The following is a 19,485-nucleotide window of genomic DNA, read 5'->3' as shown; positions in this document are numbered from 1 at the left end:
ATTCCAACATAGGTCAATAAATGACCTCCAAAAGTGAAGTGATTGAAACTGAAGCATGGGGTGGCTCAGTCATTAAGCGTCTGCCTTCACATTGGGCTCCCTGCTCAGCGGGAAGCCTGCTTCTCCCTCTCCCACTCCCCCTGCTTGTGTTCCCTCTCTCATTGTGTCTCTCTCTGTCAAATAAATAAAATCTTTAAAAAAAAGAAGAAAGAAACTGAAGCATATATACAGAAAGGCAGGCAAATATCTTCTTGTTTATACTTCGTCTCCCCTTACCTCTTGTAAAAATTAGAGTAATTTACCCACAAAAAGATGGTATAAATGATGAATATTGGCAAAAAGAGAAAAAATAATGAAAAAATAAACCCACTCAGCTATGCCATTCATGATGTTCAGGAATCTTTTTAACTTCTTCTTGTGGAAGATTTCAAACAAAAGTAAAGAAAGTGATGTAAAACTCCCCCCATGTGTCCCTCACCCAGCTTCAATGACAGCTCCTGACTAATGTTTTATGTGAACTCCTGCCCACATCCCTCCCCCAACCTACTTTATTTTGAAGCTAATTCATTTCATATCAGTTCATCTGTAAATGTTTTAGTATATATCTCAAAAAGATAAGGACTATTTTTAAACCTAGTATCACATTACATTATCATACCTACTAAATTAATAGTAAATCATCTACTGACCATTCCGTGGTCAGATTTTATTTTTGCCTTGTTTATTTTTTTTTTTCTAGCTGATCTTTGGGTTTTGTTTTTTTTGTTTTGTTTTGTTTTGGGGGGGTTGTTTTGTTTGTATGTGTGTTGTTGTTGTTTGTTTTTTTGTTTTGGGGGGTTTTTTTTGGGAAGGATCCAACCAGGTGTCACATATAGCAATTGACTGGTATGTCTCAAGTCCCTTTTAATCTATAAATTCCCTCTACCTCCTTCTATCATCTTGTGTTCTCTTTGTTGAAAAAACAAGTTATTTGTGTTTAAGAATTTCCTGCATTTTGGATTTTGCTGACTGGCATCCCCTCGTATCATTTAATGTATTCCTCTTTCCCCTAGACTTGCTGTACACTGGTGCTTGTTCTGGGAGCTGGCAGAGGAAAAGCAGTATAAATGATTTCTTGAGTCTGAGGGCCACACTGTTAGCATGCAATTGCATGGCTGTGTTTTAGGCATGCACAACTGGGCTTATTTAAAGGCTATAGTGGGACGGGACCTAGAACCCCTTCTGCCCAAATTCCCTTCACCTATTCTATAGCATCCTCAAAGGAATTTCTATGGAACCTAGCACCCTGCTAAATGCAGTTTAAAAGTCTTTGCTCGGCAAGGAGTCTTTCTGATGTCTGGTCCTACTCACCAGCCTGGTGGATGGTAGAAGCAAAATTGGAAGTGATGAGCTTTCAAATCAGGATATTAACTTGGGTCCGGTCTGGGTGAGGCTGGGTAATTGATGACTCTAAAATCCCTAAAGACAGATGTGTGCTGCTGGGCACACTGCACAACAGAATATTGCCAAATTCAATCTTAATTTTTTTCTGTACCAGAGCCTTTTTACAGTTGAAACTTGGTATCACTATTTAGAAATAACTTACACAATCTGTAATTACAATCCTTTCATTCACAACCTGTCATGCTGTGTTGGCCTTTGGCCCAAATCAGCTTCCATGAACTGCATCTTTACCCAGGAGAAAAAGGTAGAGCCAATGCCTGGGCATCCTGAGAAGCCCCTCTCTGCTTCCTGTTTCTAGATTCCAAAAAACTCACTTTCTCCAGTAATGATGGACAGCCCTAGTCTGGGCATTCCCTGCCCCCGGCGTATCACATTGTGGATAGTCTCGTAAGTCACTGGTCACCAGTGTGTCCTCTCAAATCAGGCTGGCATGAGGTCAGGTACATATTAGGGCTGGATGGACATAAGCTACCTGATATTTCTGAATCTCTCATCACTTCAGTCTGAAAGCAGTAGCATGCCATCTTCAGTTTTGTGGAAATAGGAATTCATTCTGCTGTACCAGGAAGTGGGGGCAAAGTGATGGCATGGGCCAAGTAGCTACCCCTGGGTAGTCATATGGACAGTATTTAAGTTTTTCCCTGGTGGGGGTGATGCAGGCTGAATACTAGCCTGCAGCATATCTACTCTGCCAATGATAGTACATACAAAGCCTCGCAGCAAGGAGTGGCAGGAGGTCTACCATTCTTCCGTCTTCAGCATTGAGGGTAGGGGCTTGATAATGGTGTCAAGGAGATATGGGACAGAGAGGGGAAGTCCTCCTCTCTGCTTCCATATTCACACATGTCTCTGGGGTTAGAGAAATTGGCAGTGGGCTTGGCAGCTCTGATATGTCTACAAAGAAGTATCCTTGTGAGTATCCACAATTGAGTCTAGAGAACTAAGCTCTTCCACTCTCCCACATCTCTTCCATAGATACATTCCTAGGGTCTGGGTGTGATGATACTGGCCACCTCTCAATGAGTAAGGCCCTAAAACTTGTCACTCAGAAAATTCAGGCAGCCCAAATATTGGCCTATCAGGTGAGAACCAGACCCCATGGAAACAACCCACTCTTCTGCTGCTTCCACTAGGAAAGAGACCAAGTTTTAAACTCATTCCAATATACATGTATGCCTGAGGTTTATGATACCTACAAACAGTTGTACTTGAAATGCCTGATAAGCTGTCCAGGTAGTAGCAGTGATTGCAGTAATCTACAGGGTGCACACAGAGAGCCAAACATCCTTCTGTCATCCCTTTGTAATACACAGATGGTGGGCAGTGCTGCCAGCACAGGGAATGAAGGGGAGGTATTGTGTAATCCCCTGTTGCTTGGAAGGGGAAAGCATGAACTCTGGAGACTGATGGCCTCTGGAAATGTCAAATCAGGAGGGCTGAGCTGGGCAAGGGTTGAGTTCAGTCTAGGGCTAGGCCCCCTCACCACAGTACTCACCCTTAAAATGTGTCAGACCAGGGGGTTAATGCCAGCCATCCTGTCCCAAAGTCTTGACAAGTTTCCAATAAGGTTGTTAATCAAATGGAGAATAATTTAACAACAGGCTCCAAACCGAACTAGGGAAGTAGGAAGCCAGGGAAACAAAAAGCTAGAGCAGCAGGGGTGGCAAGTAGAGGAAGGTCTGGCCCAGTTCCCGAGACCGTGCCAATGCGTGCAGTGGCTAAATTTTTGCCAGGGGGTGTTGGGTTCACTTAAGGAACCTTGAATAGAACGGATGCCTTAGGATATCACCACTACTTCAAAATCTTTGAGACACAACAGCAAAAGCAGATGAGTAAGCTGAGTTGTAAACTAAAGATTATAGCAAGACAGGAGAGAATCATGTGATTATAGCTCACATTCCCAAAACCAAAGAAAATAGGTCTTCCTTTTTGCCTTTTGAAGTTATACCTACTTAGGATTGCTTCTCTGGATAGCATCCAACACATAGTTAGCAGAAAGTGAAGTGTTTCAAATATCTTAGGAGAAATGCCTAAGGATTTGATGAGATTTTGGATTACTATGGTAGTTGTTGGTCTGCTTTTGTAAACTAAAAAACATAATAATAAGCATGTGATAAGCATGTTCTTAAGAGAGGATTTTGAGATTGGCTTATTAGGCACATTCATTTATTCATCTATCAACAGATGCTTAATACCTTTTTTAATCATACTATTCTAGACATTGCATAGGATAGCAGTTCTCAAACTTTTTAGTCTCAAGACTCCTATATACTTATAAAAATTGTTGAGGTCCCAAAAGAGCTTTTGCTTACTTGGGTTATGTCTATCATATATTAGATATCATCATATTAGAAATTAGAACTAAGAAATATTTAAAATATTTGTTTAAAAATCATAACAAAACCATCACATGTTCACATTAATAGCATATTTTATTAAAAAATAATTTTATTTTTGCAAATCTCTTTAATATCTGGCTTAAGAGAAGACCCAACTGGATTCTCATATCTCCTTCTGCTCAATCTGTTGCAATATATTGTTTTTATTGAAACATATGAGGAAAATCCAGCTTCACACAGATATGTAGTTAGAAAGGGAAAGTATATTTTAATAGCCTTTAGAATAATTGTGACTATCCTTGATCCTACATTAAAACTCACCAAGGAGGACTTTCTTAAAGGTTATTTGCATTATAGAATCTGAAACCACATCAAGAACTTTTCAAACTCTGTTAATTAAAATCCATTTGTCTATCTTGAACTTGGACTGGATCTTTGACCCATGCATGATTTGCAGGCACCATGCAGTAGTTATTTTGGAAAATACTGACTAAGTTGTGCTAAGTTTTCCAAATGTTGACACTTTTCATTATACACTGTCAAAAAATCACTTTTATTAATTTCACCACCAATTTCATCAAGAAAAGTTTTAAAAATTGGGAAGTTGTTAAGCTTATGGCAGTAGATAAACATTTTCTAAAATTTGAATTTTTGCTTGAATTTTATCATTGGCAACAAATACTATTCAGTGGTTGTCCTTGAAGTGACCAGCTCACTCCACTCACTTTTTATAAAATGTCTGCCAAATATCCAAAACTGAATAACCATAATTTGTCAGTTCTTTCAAGAAAAAAGGTCCTATTAAAAATAGCAGAAAAATTGAAGTCCTTAATTCTGAGGGAACTGAGACTTTATTAATAAGAGAAAATTTTCTCAAGCAAGAGAGTGACATAATCAAAGAAATATATTAAAGAAATTAATGTGATGATGACAAATGGGATGAATTTCAATGATAAGATTTAGGTTTTTGGGTGGGGATGCAAGCCAATGTGCTAAGCCAAAATCATATTGATAATGTTCTGTTTTTTAAACTGTATGGGGAGAACATGGGTGTTTTATATATAAACATTATGTATGTACATATTCTATTATAAAACATTAGCTTTAGAAAGAAAATAATATACTATACACCCCCTATAATATACCTTTACGGCTTTCCTAACGCTCAAAGAATTATTAGCATGGAATTTCCTTCCCTAGACACCTCATGTGCTTAAAATAAATTGATTTGGAATTTTTAAAGATGTCTCCTCCTAGCTCAGTGATTTTATTTATGATCAGAAAAACATTATTCACTGTTATGCTTCATGTGGCAATAAACTTAACTATTAATTAAAAATATTTGACAGATTTTAAGATCTTCATTAATATTCATCAATAAGCAAATGACATTTTATAAAGTAATAACAAATAAATGCTCTCATATATTGATAACATTATAAAACTCTAAAAATTATATTTTACTCAACAGGTTATATTATCACTGAACTACCATCACTTTCACAGGATGCCATGACTACTTTGCAGCAAATAGAATTAATTAAAAATTTAAATTTGAAACCTGATGTTATAATCAATATTAAGGTAAGAATATTAGTTGTTTTGTAACTATAGTTACCATTCTTTTTGATAGTAGTGGTTCAAGGAATGTCTTCAAGAATATTAATGAGGTGCCTGGGTGGCTCAGTTGGTTAAGTGTCTGCCTTCGGCTCAGGTCATGATTTCAGGGTCTTGGGATCGAGCCCCAAGTTGGGCTCTGCACTGAGTGGAGAGTCTGCTTCTCTCTCTCTCTCAAATAAATAAATAAAATCTTAAAAATACATATTAAGTAATTAAGGAAATAATAACTTATATATCAATCATAGGGACTACTGAGTTATACTTTCTGATACCTCTGTATTTCTGCACCTGCAGTTCCATCCACAGGAAATATCTCTCTGTCTCTTCAACAGTCTTCAACATAGTTATCCTTTGAAAGTCAGTTCAGACATCATCTGTTTCCCTGATGACCACCCCTTCCACACCAACACACATATTAACTAACTCATTCTCTCTCTCTCTCACTTTCTCCTTTTCTCTCTCCCTCTTCCTCTCCTTTTCTCTTCCTCCTTGTCCCCTATACCTTACTTACCACAGGAGAGTTAAATACTTCTCTGATGACCATTCATGTTGCTATCTTCTACCATATTATCTTATATATTGTACTTGTCCATTTTCCTTCTGGACTCTGCCTTATTTGAAGGCAAGAGCCATGTCTTGCTCATATAAACATCAACTAACACAATATATGGTACCTAATAGACACCTGATAAGTTTGCCAGTTAAATAAAATGAAAGAAGGAGCAAATGAGTTGGACATATGAATGTTAAAAAACATTACTAGGTTGATTAAGAATCAAGCTTGGGTCCTGTTCCCAATCTCTCCTTTATCAACAGCACGTGGTAGATGACATTTAGGAGACTCGATTTCCTCTTTACAAAAATAATAACTGCCTCATGGGGGTATGATAAGAATTCAGGGAGGCCAGGTCTGCTGGTTGATATGAAAATTAATGATAAGCTTTTATATTCATACCTGCCTGATTCCCCAAATGGTTTGACAGCTCAAAGTAAAGGAGATAATTCCCAGCTCAGGTGCTGGCGCCCGGGAGTGTGTCAGGGTTAGCTGTGAGAGAGAGGAGGTGTTGCGGTGCTGAGCATGGTGTAATCTGCAGCCCACCACAGGCCGTGGTTGGAGGCCAGTTAAAATCCCTGCACGGACCTTGAGAATGTCACACATGTGAACATGTGTATAAGGGAGAGAAGAAAAGTCCTCAAACAATTAACTAAAACCAAATATAAAGTCCAAGCCATGGAAAACATAGATTGTGTAGGAAATTAACACCTGGTGGAACAAGAATGCAGATATACAGGCCCCTAGCCTCCAAATGCTTCCTACATTTGAAGCATAAATTTGGTTCTGAGTTTGATGAGCCAAAGTAGAAGGGGAAATGTGACCAGTTATATAAAATTCACCCTGTCTGTGAAAAGATAAGACATTCCTCAGGAAAAACAAAATAAGAGAAATTAGAATTAAAATTTTAAATGAGAGAAACATCTTACATGGTTCTTAATATAAAAGATCGTCATGGTAGAGAATGAAGGCCTTAACCTCATTTATATTATAAATGTGAGAGCGAGTACCCAGGCAGTTTCTACACATTGACTCAAGTGTAATCAGAGGGCCTAATGTGAGACAGAACTCAATACAACACACATTTCTCTGGTGGTTTGGCCTTATTTGGGGATAAATCTTGGAATTTCTAGAGCAGAAGTTCTTAGCCTGGAATCCAGGAATCCTTTAAATATCCATGAACCTTCTGAAATTATTTTATTATGTATATCTGTTTTTCTGAAGCAAAAGCCAATAGCTTTCCTCATATTCTAACGGGGTCTATACTACCAAAAAAAAAAAAAAAAAGATTAAGGGCCAGTGATCTACTACAGCAGCGGTTCTCAGAGTGTGATCCCAGAGCCAAATGCATCAGCGGCACTCAGAAGCTTGTTAGGAATACATATTCTTAGGGCCCACCCCAGATCTATGACTCAGAAACTCTGGGGGAGGGGGGAGGGGGCGTTCAGCTATCTGTGTTGAAAAGCCCTTCACGCGACTCCAATGCCCGCTGAAGTGTGAGGACCACTGCTCTGAGGCATGTCCTTCAGACTCACCCTCGTATTAGTCACTTCCTACAAGTGAACGTAGGAGAGCTGAAGGCAGTAGTCTTTGTCAAGGACCCACAGTGTGGGTATTCTGGGTCACTGAATAAGGAAGGGCAAATACGCATTATAGAAAAGACCCGAGAGGGTTGAAATCTTTCTTGTGAAAAATTAGGAAACCTAAATGAATGTCTTGCCTCAGTAAATACCCATCCCATCTCCACATAGAGGTGGCCTGAAGAAATCCGAAAATGAGCAAGGAAGCTCCTACAGTTTTGTTTCTCAAAGTGTGGTGCATGACTGTCGGCATCAGAATCACTCAGGATGCTTGTTAAAATTACTAATGTTGTTCCTTAGTGCCCTGACTACGATCTATGCCAAAGAGTTTCTGGGCAAAGGCAGCATAGTAGTACAGGGTACATATACAGAAGAGATCAGTGGGATCCTGAAGTCATTGAGAATCGTAGGAAAAAGAGGAAAGAAGCCCAAAAAGAAGGAAAAGGAGAAGAGGAAGGTGAAGAGGAGGAAGAGCAAGAAGAAGAAGAGGTAATATCCCAATACCATATACTACACTTTTAAAATTTGCTAGAATTAAACTAAATAATAGCATGGATAAACAAAATAGCAGTTACTAGAGAAAATTACATTTTAAATGTTTATTTAATCTAGGGGAAATAGAACAAATATTTCATGTTTTCAAGAACTATCAGATCATAATCTAGGGGCCATCAAGTTTAACCTTCTTGTCAGTATGGAAGTCCTTCCACATCCTGAAGCTAATCTGCTTCATTTCATAGCAACAGAAAGTAATTGGTCACCTACTGTGTGTCAAGCCCTGTGCAAGCTAGAATGAGGAGACCAAGCAATTAAAAAACAGGGTAATGCGGAGAGCAAGTAACCCAGGCAGAATCCAATTTATGATGTTAACATAATCCCGATTCCAGTATCTAGCAAAGAGATTTTTAGAAAAAAAATCTAAAGCCCAATTTCACATATACATGTTGTTATAATAATCCTAAAGTCAGTGCTTGTAAACATAATGCAATAGAACACCAAAAGAATTTTCTACCATGACTTAATGAGGAAAATTTGATGTGAAGAAATCTGTTAACAGGTGATGGGCTGGATTTGGCCCAGTGGGCAGGTGGGCCATAGTTTGCCAGTCCCTGCTTTACAGAAATATACCTGTGATTTCTATTATAAATTAATTTATTTATATTTTTAAGGAATTTTATGTATTTTTGTAATTGCTACAATTTATCATTTATTATAAATGTATAAATACTATTTTTATTAGGCCTACACTCTGCAAAATCAGATGTTAACTTAAAATGGATACATTGCAAATCATTTGTCCTGTAGAAAAGATAACCCTCAAAGGTCACAATTCTATTGCCCTATAGGATATTAAACAGCCTATATCCAACTTTGCAATCTGATTTCAGTGATTATATATACTTCAGCTTTGTCATCCTGTTGGTTTTCTCACTAACAGGTTAAATGAATCTGTGACATTTGTTCTTTAATAATAGTTAGATCTTAAAAGTTCTCATCATAAGAAAAATAATTATTAACTGTGTATGGTGATGAATGTTAACCAGACTTATCGTGGTGGTCATTTCTCATATATACAAATATCAAATCATTATGTTGTACACCTGAAACTAATCTAATATTATGTGTCAATTATATCTCAATTTATAAAACCTATTAATATAAGAAAACTCATTTAAAAACATTAAATAACCTTCCCTGTGCAAATAAGGCATTAGATAATAACCAGAATCTGTTCTCTATTTTCTTTTTGAAAAGGAAAACCTCAGGGTGCCTGGGTGGCCCAGTTGGTTAAGTGTCTGACTCCTGGTTTCAGCTCAGGTCGTGATCTCAGGGTCATGTGATTGAGGCCCGAGTGGGGCTCCACGCTCAGCAGGGAGTCTGCTTGAGATTCTCTCTCCCTCTCCCTCTGTCCCTCCCGCTTGTGTGCACGTGCTTTCTCTCGCTCTAAGATAAATAAATCTTTTTTTAAAAAATGGAAAACCTCATAGCAAATGGGAATAAAAGTGTGTCGTTTTAGCATGAATAAAGTATACTGTCTTAAATCAAAGACGGTAAGATAGAGGAGTCACAGCTCACTTAGTTACAGGGACCATGGTTGTGTCAGATTGTGATGTCAGCCAGGAACATAATCGGGAAGAGTGAGGACTAGTAGGCTAGGACTGCACTGTCCAAGATAGTAGCCACTAGTCCTGGGTGGCTATTTAAATTAATTAAAATTATATAAATTTAAAATTTAGTTCCTCAGTAGTACCAGCCACATTTCAAGTGCTCATGACCAAATATGGCTGTGTCTTCCAAACTGGACAACACAGATACACAACATTTCCATCACTGCAGAAAGTTCCACTGGACAGCTAGTGGGTACCTGTCCTTCTTCAGAAGACAGCTGCCTCTCGGCTCCAGCCCAGCCAACTCTTGCCATGTGGGAATTCTAGCCTATTTTTACCAGGTAGTCTGATTTTTCCAAAGAAGCCAAAATCAGCATTTTAAAATACAAGTAGTTGGCAACTAATCCAAAATTTCAAAAACACAGTGTAGGCCAATGCTATGGGATATAATCAAATTAATGTCTTCAGACTGACTTCAGCCCCATGGGGCTGTGGTGTCTGCCTAGTAGCACAGCCATGTTCAGAAGTCAGACCTGCAAACTTGTCACCCACTTGGGTTGATGGCCAATAATTTCATGAAACTGTTCACCCTTATATACATACAAATGTTAATCTCCCTGAACTGCTGTAGTACCTTTGTATATGTTCTCTTGGCTTCCACTTTCCTCTCCATCCCCATTCCATTCTTTACAAAAGCCGGAGCCATGTTTTAAAAATATGACCCTTAGTGACTTTCTATTACGTGTAGATGAAAGTTCAAATACCCTCGTATGGTTTACAAGGCCGTGGACCTGGTCTCACTATCTCATCCCTGGCTGTCTCGCCTTTCTTGCTCACTGTATTCCAGCTACTCCATTGGCCTTCCAGCTAGTCCTCAACTATGCTGGACGCAATCTACCTCCAGCCTTTGCACTTACTATTTCCTCTCCCCTCTGCCTACCACACTTTCCCCCAGATCTTCATGTGCCTACATCCTTCTTCTTTTTTTTTTTTTTTAAGATTTTATTTATTTATTTGACAGAGACACAGCGAGAGAGGGAACACAAGCAGGGGGAGTGGGAGAGGGAGAAGCAGGCTTCCTGCCGAGCAGGGAGCCCGATGTGGGGCTCGATCCCAGGACCCTGGGATTGTGACCTGAGCTGAAGGCAGACGCTTAACGACTGAGCCACCCAGGCGCCCAACCCTACATCCTTCTTCTCGTCTACATCCCACCCCAGGGATGACATCCTCAGAGGCCCAAGCGACTCTGTAACCCAGCACTGTGGTAGAAATATACTCCTGCCATGTGTAATTTTAAATGTGTTAGTAGCTACTTTTTTAAAAAGCAAAAAGAAACAGGTGATAATAATTTTAATAATATATTTTATTTAATACATTATATCCAAAATATTATGTCAGCATATAATCAACATAAAAATTCTGAGATACATCTTTTTTTCATGCTAAGCTATTGAAATTTGGTGTGTATGTCCACTTACAGTACGTTTCAATTCACACTTGCCACATTTCAAGTGCTCAGTAGGTCTGTGTGGGTAGCAGCTATTGTGCTGGACAGCAGCGGTCCAACCCCTTTACCCTGCTTTATTTTCCTCGTAGCACTTACCACTTTCTGAAATTATGTTATTTGTTTACTTGCTTATTATCGATCTACCCCCGAATATAAGCTCTGTGAAGCAAGTACCGTATCCCCTGTGCCTGTAACAGTGCTTGGCATACAGTAGGTGCCTAATAAGAAGCTGTGTCTTGACTGAACACATGAGGATATGCCAGTGAAGCCCTCTGCTGGAGAGAGAAGAATGATAGCATCTTTTGAAAAAGACAGTATATATTAAGCCATTTTGAAATGTGTAATTTGGTCCAGTAATTCTACTTTTAGGAACTATTCTAAGGGAGAATATTAGCAGTGTAAAGATTTATCTACAAAGCTATTCAGTGAAACATTATTTATGATTGTGAAACATTTGAAACATTCTTCGTCAACTATAGAATAATGATTAAATAGTAATGTTTTTAGGGCGCCTGGGTGGCTCAGTTGGTTAAGCGACTGCCTTTGGCTCAGGTCATGATCCCAGAGTCCTGGGATTGAGTCCCACATCAGGCTCCTGGGTCAGTGGGGAGCCTGCTTCTCCCTCTGACCCTCTCCCCTCTCATGCTGTTTCTCTCTCTCTCTCTCTCTCTCTCTCATAAATAAATAAATAAAATCTTAAAAAAATAGTAATGTTTTTAGGGATATTAGTATATTATTTGACCATTAAAGTAGTATTTAAAACATTTCAAAAAATTTATAAAGTGGCTTATTTAATAGATAATAAGATTCAAATGATATAAAATGTGGATTTATGTGTATTGATAAAAACTAGAATTAGTAATAAGATCATAAATTATAATAATAATAGGATAAATATGATCTTGAACACCAACCAGCTCACCAAGTCAGCCTTGGGCTGAGAACCTTTACATGTAGTATTCCCTCTGCCTTCAAATGTCACTTCCTCAGAGAACCCTTTCAAGACCACCTGATATAAAATAGCACTTTTACCCATCACTCCTCATCTCCTCTACCCTGCTTTTTTTCCTAGTACTTACCACCACCCAACATGTTATATATTTACTTGTCTACTTGTTTCTGCTCTGTCTTCCCCAACTGGAATGTGTGCTCCATGAGGCCCAGAGTCTTAGTTGATTTTGTTCACTAGTTTATCTCAAACTCCTACAACAGTGCCTGGCACTGACCAATCTTGAATGAATGAATGAATGAATGAATGAATGAATGAATGAATGAATTACAAGCTCAGGTATTCAGAGTAAATCTAATTTCTTGATTCTGTCTCTAAAAATCAGATATTCTTCCCCTACTCTTCCCTACTTATTGAGGAGGAAAAAAAATTAAGAAGTATCCAAGTTAACTTAAAGTTTTATTCCATCTGATGAAGGCCCCTTAGGGTGTTCAGTGTCTCTAAAATAAAAATCCTCAGTCTCCCTTCTACCTGCTTCTCATTCCAAAAAGGCATGTAGATGTAAGGAGAGAGAGATGTGGCTTGTAAATTAAGTAACCATTAACATAAAGATTTTGAAAATCTCTTCTTTTCCATTTAGGCATTTATTGCAGAAATGCAAATGGTGGCTGAAATTCTTCAACATGTAGTTCAGAGACCTGAGGATTATTTGGAAAATATTGAAAACATTGTTAAACTTTATAAGGAAATAATTCTTCATCCTTTAGAAGTAAGAACAAGATATAGTGATAAAAATAGAAATATTGATATTTGTGTTCTCTCACTGGTTAGTTAAATAGCTTTCACATTTTTTCATCCCTCTGTATTATCTGATTCTCCACCACTTAAGTTTGATAGAATGCTGTTAGAATAAGGCTTCCATTCCAAAGGCTGTTTCACAGAACAATATCCATTGACTCTTAAAAAAGCAGCAGGATTGTTGAAAAGTGATAAATGAACTGCATTTTTCAAAAGTCACTAGAGGAATTTATTTATGGTTGGAGGTTGGAAAACCCATGTTAAGAGACTATTTTGTAAAAACATTTTCAATCCATAATTTATGGATTTATCAAAACAAATGTGCATTTAAGATGCATCTTTTATTCTAAAAGGAATTGTTAATTTATTTAAATTGCAATTATCCCCAGATTGGTTTCTATGGTTATCCCATTCAGAGTTGATTATATGTAAACATGATTAAGTCCATTACATATTGAAATAGGAAGATTTTAATTAAAATAATTAGCATTTAAAAAATATGATTACTAAAGTTACAATTATGTGAAAAGCGTATTTTATACGGTCAAAAGTCCAGGGCAGACTCTGCCAAATTTGTGTTGGTGATATATTCAACAAACGTTTATCGAACTTGGGTATTTGTCCACTACACCATGCTGAACAATGGAACAAAGACAAAAAAGAGTCCTCAAGTTGCCTCTTCCCATCTGATAAACTAAAAGGATTTGTTTCATGCTCTCTTATAAGGCTTATATATTTTTATAGACAAATGAGTGGATCATTTTCATTCTCATTGTCCACCCACAAAAGGGGAACCAAATTTAATTTCTTTCTTATGTATGACTTTTATTCCTCCCTACCTCCTCTTCTATTCCTGGCCTTTAAACATAGCTTCTTAAGAATACTTTGCATGTCTATCTATAATGTTCTTTCTTCCTTCAAACAGAAATATCCTGCAAACTCCTTAAGTGGCTGGCACTGAGGATGAAATAAAGCATAATTAAAATAAGGTTCAGAAAATTAGAAAACTATATTCACAGGCATGAGATAATCTCTTTAAGGATAAGGACCAGGTCTTCCATCCTGGAAGCCAAAAACCTACATGACACTTGCTGAATTGTAAGATAACTGCCTTTTATGGTAATTCCAGGGTACTGGTGTGTGTAGAGGAAGGTGGAGGAAAGCCATAAACAGTAGGAGCCTGCAATTCTAGTCTCCTGTGACCTGGCTGAGATGTCAATTCACTTAGGAGGCCAAATCACCAAAATTCAGTGCTCCTCCAAAAGACATGATGAAAGCAAATGGAAGCATCATTTTCTGGTTTATAGTCTGTTTCAGGAGTAGTCCAAGGCCAAGTTCTCATTTCTATCTGTCTTGGAATCCCAACTTGACTCGTGGTCTGATTTGGTGTATATATTTTTAGTCTTAGGAATGTTTATACCCTTTGACTTAATAAGTCCACTCTTAAGATTCTAACTTAAGAAAAAAATCTGAATATAGAAAAGCAGTATGTACTTTCTTGTTCAGAACATGGCTATTTATGTTTAAATAAATAATACTGACATAATGTGCCATCTAAAAGAAAAAGAAGCACTTAGAACCCAACCTCACATAATATTGTGAAAAACAAAATGCCCTGGACAGTTAAGGAGATGATTTTGTTCAGACTATTGTAATAGGGAGAACATTCACTAATGAGAACCATCTCAAGGAAAAGGAGTGGGACCTAGGGGTTTTATGGAGGCAGGTAAACAAGGGAGATATCCTCAAGTCTTAGGGAACGATGGAGAAGGATGAAGACAGATCTTATCTGAATCCTTGAGGAAGGGTAGAGATGGGTCTTATCTCTCAATCCTCCCTACTTTCTAGGAATACAGGGCTCAAATAGAGTTCAACACTGCCAATTTACAAAAATGAAACCGGGTGGATTTTAGATTTTAATATTAAAAACAGTAGTGGAAGAAAATTTAGAAGAACATTAATATAATCTTGAGATAGAGAAATCTAATTTAAGCAAGAAAGGCAATCCAGAAACAATGAAAGCATATAATTTATTATAAAAATGTTTTCTATTGTAGAAGATTCCATAAACAAAGTTAAAAAGATAAATCCTTTTTATCGTTAATGGTAAAATACTTGCAATTGATATGGGTTAAAGACTTTCCATGAGTGTTAGGGCAAAGAAACAATCTGATTTAAAAAAATTTAAAAAAATGCACAGATGTTATGGTTAAATGGTGTACAGAGATAGATATCTAAATATTGAACTTCACCATAGCTAGGGGAATAAAATGTAAAACAAACCAATCTCATTTTTCTCATTATTCTATGAATATATGCAGAGAGATAGATGCCCCCAAACATTTTCTATTTGGAAAGACTCTAAAACATCAATGTAAAGGAAAACTGAAAAGAAAAAAATCAGAAAGAGAATAAAATTCATGATAAGACTAATCTAGTCTTTTGCAAAAGAGCACTTAAAATAATATACATTATATCACGTATAAAGCAAACTATTTAGCTTTAAAGATTTCTTCATAGTATGTTAAGATTCTGATCTTGTGTTCAGTTTTGCCAGTGATCCTGGATTATAAGGTTTCTATTTTCTGCAGGAAGTAATGGCTGAACACAATTCCCAGTATCTCATTGAGCTAGATGGAAATAAACCCCCAGAGGAGCTCTTCATGGTAAGTGCAATGTTCATGAGAATATCCCAAGGTTTGGAAAATCAAAAATTACTGACTGGATTGTACTTATTTTAATAAACATCAAAAATATATTTACATTTTAACACCACTTACTTTTGGAAAATTCCTCTTGAGCCTTAAAAATATGATGTTATACCTATTCCTCTGTCCATATTTAAATCAAAACTATATTTGAATTTAAAATCTCTGTGTAACAAAAAGTGCCTCAAAGAAAAGTAAAAGCAAATAATGGCCAATAAGCATATGATAATGAGTCATTAGGGAAATGCAAACAAAAACCATAATGAGTTACCATTTCACACCCACTAAGATGGCTAAAATTCAAAAACAAACAAACAAAAACCAGACAATAGCAAGTGTTTGTGAGGATGTGGAAAAATTGGCGCTCTCATATGTTGCTGGTGGGATTGTAAAATGGTGTGGCTGCTTTGGAAAATAGTTTGGTAGATCCTCAGTAAGTTAAACATGGAATTACCACACAACTCAGCAATCAACTTCTTAGTATATATACCCAAAATAATTGAAAACAGGTGTTCAAATGAAAACATACATGAAGATTCATGGCAGCACTATTCACAATAGCCAAAAGGTAGAAATAAGCCAAATGTCCATATACTGATGAATGGAAAAGTAAAATGTGGTGTATCTATACATTGGAACATCATTCAGCAATAAAACAGAATGAAGCTTTGATACATGCTACAACATAGATGAATCTTGAACACATACTAAGTAAAAGAAAAGTTACAAAAGATCCCATATCATATGATTCCATTTATATAAAATATTCAAAATAGGCAGACCTATCAAAATGGAAAATAGACTAGTGGTTGCCTGGGGTGAGTGTTACCACAATGGGAGATCTCAGGATAAATGTGGAGTGACTACTAATGGGTAAAGGGTTTCTTTTTGGGGCAATGAAAGTGTTCTAAGATTCATTGTGGTGATAGTTGTGCAAATCTATACTAAAAACCACTGAACTATACACTTTAAATGGGTGAATTATATGTGAATTGTTTCTCAGTGAAGCTGATTTTTTAATAAAGAATATACTCCATGCTACTGTAGTCCATTCTACCTCACCAGACATTCTATATGTCTCAATTCTAGAGTTGGAGAATCCCACGGCTCACCCCTTGTGCACTCTTCTCTATCTGCCCTACTAAACACTGGTAACTCTTAAATTCATGTTACTATTCCAGACCTTTCCCCTGAATTCCACGCCTATATAATCAACTGCTACTCGGTGTATAGAACTGGATGACTAGTAGTTATCTCAGATTTAAGTGTGCAAGAAAAACCCTCTGATCCACTATCACCACCACCTGCCCCAGATATGCTCTTCCCACAGTTTTCCCTTTTGCTAAGTGTCGAATCCCCTCTTCAAGCTGCTTTTCTCTTTTTCTCACATCCCACATCCAACCAGGCTTTTCCTTCAAAATATATCCAGAATTTGGATTTTACAACACAAGACACACTTTTCTCAAGGTAGAGGGCAGAAGCTCCAAAAGGCCTGGCTGAAACTTGCCAAGCCTTGCCAGGCCTCATTTGCCAGTGGCACCGTGGCCTTTCTGCCCATTCCATTGGCCAAAACAAGTTATATGGAGAAGTTCAATACCAGTGGGATAGGGAAGTGTATTCTACCCACAGTGAGCTAGGGAGTTAACAAGTGAAGAGAGGGAAGGATAAATTATGAACAAATAATACAATCTACCACAGATGACCATTCTCCATCAGAACTTTGTTGATCCACCATCTCTCACCTCAGAGTCAATGTTTCATATCCTTGTGCAAGGTGTCCCTGTTAGTTTCTAATTCTGCCATAGCAAAGTACCACAAATTAGGTGGTTTAAAATGATAGAAACTTATTTTCTTATAGTTCTGGAGGCTAAAAATAAAAAATCTAGGTGTTGGCAGGGCCCTGCTCCCTCCAAAGCCTCTAGAGTATGATCCAACATTGCCTCTTCCAGCTTCTGGTGGTCCCAAGCATCTCTTGGATCATGGCAGCATAACTCTGATCTCTGTCTCCATCTTTTTTTTTTTTTAAGATTTTATTTATTTATTTGAGAGAGAGAGAATGAGAGAGAGCACATGAGAGGGGGGAGGGTCAGAGGGAGAAGCAGACTCCCTGCCGAGCAGGGAGCCCGATGCGGGACTCGATCCCGGGACTCCAGGATCATGACCTGAGCCGAAGGCAGTTGCTTAACCAACTGAGCCACCCAGGCGCCCTCTGTCTCCATCTTGACATGGCTGTATTCCCTCTGCCAGAACAGGTCCCACTGAGCTAGACCTCTAAGGACATGAATATTTGGGGACCAGAGGGCAGACTTTATGGGTTGAATTGTGTTCCCCCAGAAGATATGTTGAGGTCCTAACTCCCAATACCTATGAATGTGACCTTATTTGGAAATAGGATCTTTTCAGATATAAACAAGTTAAGGTGAGTTCATACTGTCTTAGTCTGGGCCCTAACCTAATATGGCGGGTATCCTTATAAGAGAAGAGACTCAGACACATAGGGAGAAGATGGCTATGTGACAACAAAGGCAGAGATTGGAGTGATACATCTACAAGCCAGGGAACACCAAAGATTGCTAGCAAACCACCGGAAGGTAGAGGCAAGGAAGTATTCTACACATAAGCTCATCACTGTTTCAGAATATTTGAGATGTTCAAATGTCAATGTATTTAAATATTTGTTCTTTAACAAATTTAGACAGTTATGGACCGACTTAAATATCTGAACCTAAAAAGAGCAGCTGTTTTGACTAAACTTCAGAGTGCAGAGGAAGAAATTACTGACATAATGGAAAATGTAAGTTATTTTTAACTGTTGGAAAGTCTATCTTTTCACTACATGTTGTGACCTTAATTTAATGTATCCTTTCAAAGTATAAAAGGAGCTTCAGGATACCTTTCATAAAATGGATTTGATTTTTAGGGAGAAGCTATAATATCAGCACAATATTTTTGTGAACTCTAAAGAAAAGTTTTGAAACAAAGACAATAAAATCAGAACAATTTACCACAAGAATAGTGAGAAAGAAACCCAAGTTCATTTTTAAAATTTTGTAACACCAAAGGAAGCAAAGACATAAAACCCCTCAACTCTAGAAGCACTCGTTTATTCCTTCAATCATTCAAGCCATTTTTTTTATAACTACTATGTTCCTGACACTGATGTATTATGGATGTGACAGTGATCAAATTATAATTGCTAAGTGCTAAAAAAGCTTTCAGGCCTTTTTTTTTCTTTTTAATAAGATGTTATTTATTTCAGAGAGAGAGTGAGAGAATGAGCATGAGTGGGGGAGGGGCAGGGGAGGAGAATCTTCAAGCAGACTCCCTGCTGAGCATGAGTCCGTCATAGGACTCCATCCCACGACCCATGAGATCCTACCCTGAGCTGAAACCAAGAGTCATGCCTACCTGACTGAGCCACTCAGGTCCCCCATTCTCAGGCCTTTAATTGGAGGATTTGATCCACTCTGAGAAGTTTAGTTTCATCTATATGAATAGAAATTGAAAAACAAATACTAGAATCATAGATATCATAATTCAGGTAAAATAATATTTGAAGGAAGAAGTTATTTTGTGGTCCTGTACTGTGTCATCACTAGGTCTCGAGCACAGCTGCAGTATGTACTGGGACTTCAGTTATCTAGTGCTAAAGAGGAAGAAAAGTGGGCCTGATCAGAGAGTCTGTGTGCTGAGCCTCCTCTTCCAGTCATCATCGAAGGAAAAATTTAAAGTATCCATAAAACCTGGGGGAATTTCCCGGATAGAAAGTTTGTCCTTAGAAATTATTGTATGTGTGGTGCCTGGTGACTCAGTCAGTAGAGCATGTGACTCTTGATCTCAGGGTTGTGAGTTTAAGCCCCACACAGGGCATGGAGCTACT

At 37.8% G+C, this 19,485-nt stretch overlaps 1 protein-coding gene across 14 annotated transcripts in view; it reads left to right on the top strand.

The window, feature by feature from the left end:
• AK9 (adenylate kinase 9) overlaps nucleotides 1-19,485 on the top strand; it is a 134,461-nt gene that overhangs the window by 13,710 nt on the left and 101,266 nt on the right. For 9 of the 14 annotated variants that reach the window (XR_010413730.1, XM_064597981.1, XM_064597977.1 and 6 more), the window contains 5 exons: nucleotides 5,254-5,366; nucleotides 7,836-8,024; nucleotides 12,740-12,868; nucleotides 15,489-15,563; nucleotides 18,301-18,399. Coding sequence is in view for 13 of the 14 variants with exons in the window: in XM_064597981.1 (XP_064454051.1) it covers nucleotides 5,254-5,366; nucleotides 7,836-8,024; nucleotides 12,740-12,868; nucleotides 15,489-15,563; nucleotides 18,301-18,399 (605 nt within the window). In the remaining variant the exon portion in view is untranslated. The remainder of the gene's footprint in view (nucleotides 1-5,253; nucleotides 5,367-7,835; nucleotides 8,025-12,739; nucleotides 12,869-15,488; nucleotides 15,564-18,300; nucleotides 18,400-19,485) is intronic. The other 5 variants (XM_064597979.1, XM_064597978.1, XM_064597983.1 and 2 more) reach the window with 5 other exon arrangements.

This window comes from Mirounga angustirostris, unplaced genomic scaffold (assembly GCF_029215605.1).
Source record: "Mirounga angustirostris isolate CCGP_5_RB_7025 unplaced genomic scaffold, mMirAng1.0.hap1 SCAF_8, whole genome shotgun sequence".
In the NCBI taxonomy this organism is placed as follows: domain Eukaryota; kingdom Metazoa; phylum Chordata; class Mammalia; order Carnivora; family Phocidae; genus Mirounga; species Mirounga angustirostris.
This window is presented reverse-complemented; position numbering and strand designations above follow the sequence as displayed.